The sequence below is a fragment of the Pleurodeles waltl genome, chromosome 9 (genome assembly GCF_031143425.1).
Source record: "Pleurodeles waltl isolate 20211129_DDA chromosome 9, aPleWal1.hap1.20221129, whole genome shotgun sequence".
NCBI classification, from domain to species: domain Eukaryota; kingdom Metazoa; phylum Chordata; class Amphibia; order Caudata; family Salamandridae; genus Pleurodeles; species Pleurodeles waltl.
In genome coordinates, this window is record NC_090448.1 from 21,470,127 (window position 1) to 21,477,461 (window position 7,335).

Consider the following 7,335-nt stretch of genomic DNA (forward strand, 5'->3'; position numbering starts at 1 on the left):
GGGTCTTTTTAACAACAAATAAATGTGTTTTAATATTGGAAGACCCGAAGGACAGAAGAGTTAGGTATTGACACTATCTATTGTTGTGGTGACATTCTCGCTTCTTTCTGTTGGTATGTATGTTCACCATTCTTCCTCATACTGCAAGAGGAGATCAGGAAATGTCAAAAGATGCCTAAAACAAAGGTACACAGATGGAGGGAGAGAACCAAATATGGAAGGTGCACAGCAATTAATTCATCACTGGGAGGTCATAGCGTTGTGTGTGAAAGGTGACTCTCCTGTGGTGTATAGTCTTACATTTCACAAAGAAATGATCACTTGATCCTGGCCATAGTATGCAATGTATAAAAAGGCAAAGTTGAGGTCCAGGGCAAAGTTACACGTACAAATGACCAAGAAAGTACGCACAGTTGGACACGCAGTGTCAAACAACAACGATTGAGCTTTGGATGCAAAACATGAGCAGTGCATGAGCAAGCAAGGTTGTGAAGATGGAGACATAAAGACAAACTCCTTCAGACAGATCTAAACCTTTTTTAAAGATAAGACAGTAGGTTATACCAGAACCAGCCACAATAAAGACTGGTGAATCCCTCTGGAACATAGGTTCAGGGAAGGTAGTGAGATCCACCTCTCTGTTCCAGAACAACCTTCTAGCAGCTGCCTGGATAGACCAGCTGATCACCCTTGTGCTGGTATAATGGTAGATCAAAAGATCTGGTGCTCACCATGAAGGACCCCTCATTAGGTAAACATTTAACACAAAGACAGTAGACTACAGCCCATCCACCATACCTGACTCTCAAGAAGGCCGAAAGACCTAGGAAATGGGTAATGCAGCACTATAAAAAAAAACATAACACAAAATCATCTTATTTGTATTGTCAAAACACAAAACCATAGTTTATCCTGACACTATTCAGGCTATGACGAAAGACATTGGGTATTAAGATGATGGATGGGAACAATGAATATTATATTACGAAGGTGTGCGTACATTCATTTTCATCCTCACTGTTTTACAACAAATTACGACTCACACTCACCAAAAGCATAGATTGTGTGATTTTTGATGACTAGAGTCACAGTTTCTTACTCTGTTGTGTCTTCTCCACAGCTCCTCTCTGGCGCCGTACCATCCTGTTGGTTTACTCGCCTGATTCCGAGCAGTACAAGATAGCGATTTGCGCCTTTGCCGACTTCCTGCGGACCAGCCTAGGCTGCAATGTAATCCTGGATCTCTGGGAAGTGGGCAGAGTTGCCCAGATGGGCATCCTGCCATGGCTGTACAGCAAGAGGGAACTGGTGGAGAGGGAGAAGGGGAAGGTAATTTTTGTATGGACGCATTATAGCAGCAAAATCTACGAGGTGTGGCGCAGCCAAAGCACCAGCAGCAACTACCGAGGAGATCCCCACAACCTCTTTGGAGCAGCAATGTCCTGCCTACAGCGCGACATGAAGGAACTCACCAGCAAGGAGCGGTTGCGGGACTATATCTTGGTCTATTTTGATGGGCTCTGTGAAAAGCAGGACATCCCTGCGTCCATGACGAAGATACCGCATTATCGGCTCTTTAAGGACCTGCACAGACTTGTGAATGAACTTGAATACACCGCCCAGAGCCGATCATGCTGGATAAGGGCATTGGCTAAGTTCCTTGTCCGGAAGCTGGTGAAGTCAGAAAAAAGTGCAAGCTTGCAAGGGAGGCTGGAGCTGTGCCGACTGCAGCAGCTGACCAGCTTTGGGTGGCCCAAAGAGATGCCACAGACCAAGATGGAGACGACCATTTATTAAAGCAATGAGGCTACTCGGTCACCGTTACCTAACATGGGTTCCAAGGGCTGTCTACAAGGCACAACAGTGGTGATCACCCTAGCAGCAGCCACCTCCCTAAAACCATCATGTGTCAGTTTCCCACCTCCTTGTCGATGCCCAGGAAATAGCGGCTGATCAATTCATTGAGTTGCTTAGGTCCATCTCAGACTAAGATTTGACTTATTCAGAATTAAAACACTGCAGGATATCTATTTGACCAGACATAGCATGTCCTCTTAATATTTGGGAGATTTTTCACAAGGTCTCTACCCGAGAAAGTTCTATCTGCTTGCCTTGAAGTGGTCATGACAGTTCTAGGAGGCTAAGGCTTGCTCACATCATATGACGACTCACTCTTTTGGATGTAGAGATTACCCTCTTATTGACAATCGTCTTACCTGGGTGTTTGGCTGTCATGTCTGATCACTGTGTCTCCCGCTTGAGACAATTATCGACCTCACCTCTAACAACCAGAATAACACTGATAAGATCGTTCCCTTGGATATTGAGTGCAAGAATAGTGTATTTTGCCCCTTGATATTAGTGTATTTTGCCCCTTGGTATTAGTGTATTTTGCCCCTTGGTATTAGTGTATTTTGCCCCTTGGTATTTTGACTATGATCTTTGAGGCATATTTTCAAGACAGTGGCACATACGTCACTTTTCTGGTGTTCCCCTGCACCCCCCTTAACAACACCGTGGTTGCTCCGCATTTACAATATGGCACACCACGGTGGCCGCTACCATAACAGCGTGAACATTTTGGGCACTGTTGTGGAGCTTTGCTGCTCTAGCACCAAAAATGTTGGCTCTAGTGCAGCAAAGCACCGGGAGGCCCATCGGCCAATACAGCAGTGTCACTTTCACGCCTGCCATGGGCAGGTGTTAAAATTGACGGACAAAATGTTGCAGTGAATATTTGTAAATTTTACTGCGCCATTTTTTCAGCCTCCCTGCGGAGGAACGCCCTCTTGCATACATCATGCCTGGCGCAGGTATGATGTGGCGCAAGGGGTTGCAAAGTGGTACAATGCATGCATTGCACCACTTTGTAAATATGGCGCAGGGGAATGGCCTCCTTAACGCCACTTTAGCGTCCCAAAACAATTTCGCTATTGCGGCGCAAGGCAGCGGTAGGGGCTTGTAAATACAGTTGTGGCTTGCAGGTGTTTAAAGGGGTGGGTTGGTGAGCGGGGGGGAGTGGGGAGGGTCGATATGGGAGAAATATTAATAACATTAAAAAAAAAAAACGTACCTGCATGCAAGCCGCGTCGCTCCTCTGTCTCCTCTGCATCCGCCGGCTGCAGGCACAGGCTCCCAGCCTGCCCTGGGGCCAATCCTGACACTGCTCAAAGCAGCGTCATGATTGCCTGGGAGCATCTAGCCAGGGCGCTCCCAGGCACACTAGGAGCCTGTGAAGGCTCTCTCCAGCCCGGCAACACAGTTGCCGGGCTGGAGAAAGCCTATTGCGCATGTGTGTTTGGCCGGCCCGAGATGGTCGGCCAAACGCACATGCGCTCACCACTCCCCCTTACTGCTCGTCACCCCTGTGGCCCGCCCCTTTAAAAGAAAATTATAATAAACCAAAGGCGGATTTATGGAAAGTGGGGGTGCACGGAGTGCAGCACCACTTTCCCTGCGCCCCTTGGCACCCCCCCCCCCACCGCCACCATGTGTGAGTCGTATTTAAAATACGGCGCACCATGGCACAGGGTAGGGGGCAACAGCGTCATCTTTCATGACGCTATTGATGCACTCTGCAGGAGTAGCACCAAAATATTGGTGCTACTCCTGCAGAGTACGTAGGGCCCCATTCTAAAGAATGGAAGGCCAATTTTAACGCCTGCTCTTGAGCAGGCGTTAAAAGTGCCATAAAAAATGGCGTAAGGAAATCTCATAGATTTAAAAAATGGCGTAAGGAAATCTTGTAGATTTCCTTACGGCATTTTTCCAGCTCTCCTAACAGGGGAACACCCCCTTTCCATACATTATGCCTGGCGCAGGCATAATGTAGTGCAAAGGGTTACAGGGTGGCGCAATGCATGCATTGCACCACTCTGTAAATACTGTGTGGAGATTTTGGCCATGTTGGGCCACATTAACGTCAGAATAAATGACTTTAATATGGCACAAGGTGGCACTAAGGACCTATAAATATGCCCCTAAGTTTATTATTGTTTTCTTTTAAAGGTTTTGCAGCTGCCGCTGCTGGTGGGAGCGATGCTCCTCCGCCCTAACTGAGGAGCCACCCCTTGGTAAATTTGCCCCTTGATGTCTCACAATATCCCGGACTCGATATTTAGGTGCCAGAGTATGAAAGACGGTGCCCTAAGAGGACAGTTTTGGAAACTAATATGCTTGAGATATTCATGATTATGGCAGAATGTTAACAAATCCTAGTAGTTAATGCACTACGAGGCGCACAACAATATCTCATTTGTCCTAACGTTTTATTCTTTATTCTTCCACCCTCAAAACTGTATCGAGATAACTTTCCAAGAAACCTTGTTTTACCTGGGGAAGGATTGTGATTGGTACATGTTCAGTATGTCATACTTCTGCGAGAGCCCCAAAGCATTGGCTTTCAAACACTCTAACACACAAATGATGCAAAAGTGCTAAATATTTTCATGAGACACATCTGAGAATTAAAGTGAATTGTTTGAACTACTGTAAAGTACAGTTAAAGAGGGGTCAGTGAAGTTTTACCTGTGAGCAAAGTTGGTAAACTTTACAGTGTGTATAGTTGAGAAGTTTTCATTGTTTACTACCTTTGTTTAATAAAATGTGTAAAAGAATGTTTTTACAAAAGTATCTTGGCAAGGGAACACACTAAAGTTTTTTTGTGCAGTTTTTCTCATGCAATTTTTTTTTCTGCAGATGTTTCACCTACTGTTATGTTTTTGATATTTACAAATTGTATGAAGGCCACAACGTCTGCAAAAAAAATTGTGGTGGATGAAAAGCTTCAAGATCTGTGCACACTTTTATTAAAGGCAGAATTACAGTCTGAAATATTGCTTGAGTAACATTTGTCGTTACAAAGAATGTAGTGACAGCCAGTGAATGTTCATATGTATATTGTATTTAAAAGTAGACACACCTTTGAGGTTTTTGTAAGCTGGGTCTTGTTGCCGTCCGATTAAAACCTTCTAATGATTCAAGCGACTGGTTCCTTTTGTGATAAACACAGTGTTTCTAGCAATTTGGTGAGTTCCTGGTTTCACTACATTGTGACAATTTAGGAACTGCTGTCCCTGGAGAGGTGGGACTTACACATTGACTTGAATGACAAAATGACTGCTAAAACACTTGAGGTTCCCAGACACTGCAAACTTGCTAGAATGAAACAGGGAAATTACCAGAAATCACTTGCAGCCATCATCAGCAAGACGTCATTGATGTTTTATTGACATCTGCTCTCTGGGGCAGACGCAAGAGCACACAAGTTGACTGTATGGTTGAGATGCTGACCTTTTACATATAAGAGATGTATCAGTAGGAACACATAACATATGCCTCAAATCAGGGAACTGCTTGGCCGCTCCATCCCGGCCTGTGTCCCCTTGGCCCTTATTAGCCATTCCACTAAACAGTACTTGAGGGCCACTCATGGTTAAGCCGAAGTATTGAACCATCAGCAGGTCGGTCCCCCACCAACCAGCCCTGTGCCCTACCTCATTCAGATGGTCAAATCACCAGTAGGTCAGTCCGCCTCAAGCCAGCCCAGCACCAACCAACCTCCGCATCTAGCAAGACCCACGCCAGCCCTCATCTAGCGGGTCGGGAACACTAGCAGGTCAGTCCCCCCCAACCAATTCCATGCTCTGCCTCAGCTAAAGGGTCAGGACCACCAACCGGCCTCCCCACCCAGCGAGACCCGGCCCTCGCCTCATCTAGACGGTCTAAAGCACCAGCAGGTGGGTGCCCCCCTCCAACAAGGGCCATACTCCAACCCCGCTAGAGGGTCTAATATCTCCCCTGTTGCATTCATGGGACAACACAACATTCAGTCATGGCCAAGGTGTGCTTCCTGTCTGAGCCCATCCCCTCTTCCAGGGATGAAGCCCGTGAATAAACGAGGGAAGAGGTAGACACTAACACAGAGAAAGGTGCTCACCCCCAAAGAGGAGAACTCAGTATGGACACAACTCCTCCACGTGGGACGACTAATGGAGCCCTATGTCCATTAATGGGAATGTTCCTCTAAGTGTTACCCCTAAACACTCACATCTGGATATTAGCAGATGTCTTGGGAAGTGAGAAATGAAGACCACACAGCCCAGGCCGTCCAGCGAAACCACAACTCCTCACAGAACCACCATCTGAGCAGCAAAAGTAAACTGCACCTTTCAGAGTTGGACAGAATAAACTGCACTTTTCAGAGTTGGACAAAATAAACTGGACTTTTCAGAGTTGGACGCTACACTGCCTGCTTTGGAAAGGAATTACAAAGAGTTGGAAAATGTTCATTGTATCTACACTCTTCAAGCTGGCATAGAGGTGTGCAGCTATAATAGGTCTGTTAAACTACTCATATAGATGCTCTGACAACAGGTAGACAGTATACCGGGTGCCATGTTCTGGACATTTCATTTACACATCTTCTGTCCAGAGGCAACTCCTCCTTAAGGACGGAGGAGCGTCACCCCCTCCTGCCAGCAGCGGCAGCTGCAAAACCTTTAAAGGGAAGGATAGGATACACAAACTTAATTTATTATCCTGTTCTTTTAAGGGGGCGGGGCCAGAGGCGGTGACTTGCACTGAGGGGGAGTGCTCAGCACACACCCTCAGAGCGCATGTATGTTTGGCCGGCTGTCTCGGGCCGGCCAAACATACATGCGTAGTGTGCTCTCTGCAGCCCAGCAACACAGTTGCTGGGCTGGAGAGAGTCTGCACAGGCTCCCAGTCTGCCTGGGAGCACACTGGCTGGGCTCTCCCAGCCAATCCTAACGCTGCTCTGAGCAGCATCAGGATTGGCCGCAGGGCAGGCTGGGAGTCTGAGCCTGCGTGCAGGCAGCCAGCAGGGAAGAGGAGTGCGTAGCGGGACGGCATGGAAAAGATAAGTGGTGGGTTTTTTTTTTAATTTAATTTATTTTAAAGTTTATTACCCCTCTGCCCCTCCCCCGCGCACATCCCCGCCCCTTCCTCAACCCACGAGCCTCCCCTGCTTCTGTCACAACAAGAGATAAGAAGCATAACTTATATACATTCCTCTGGAAAGCCATTAAATCCATTCTCACTCATATGGGCATACAAGTACACGCCATGGGTCTCACATTCACACAAGTGTAGTGATGTTTGTGGATTCACAGTAGTGAGGTAGCAGTCCAGCCAGAGGCCCATCCTTCCTCTATTGCGAACTATAACCCGGAAGTGCTCCACTGTGGGGCAGCAGTACAATAAGAAGTGAGACAGCAACAAGAACTTGCAAACAAATGGGTGGTGCCTTCCTCCTAAGCCACCCTGGAGTTTACAAAAATCTTACATTTATTTAAAGTTCCTAAATTGAAAACA

The 7,335-nt window shown here is 46.8% G+C and overlaps 1 protein-coding gene across 1 annotated transcript in view; it reads left to right on the plus strand.

Moving 5' to 3' along the window:
- IL17RE (interleukin 17 receptor E) overlaps positions 1–4,982 on the plus strand; it is a 43,332-nt gene extending 38,350 nt beyond the window's left edge. The window contains exon 14 of the mRNA XM_069206156.1: positions 1,121–4,982. Within this exon, the coding sequence (XP_069062257.1) occupies positions 1,121–1,797 (677 nt within the window). The 3' untranslated portion in view covers positions 1,798–4,982. The remainder of the gene's footprint in view (positions 1–1,120) is intronic.
- The last annotated feature ends 2,353 nt before the right edge of the window (positions 4,983–7,335 follow it).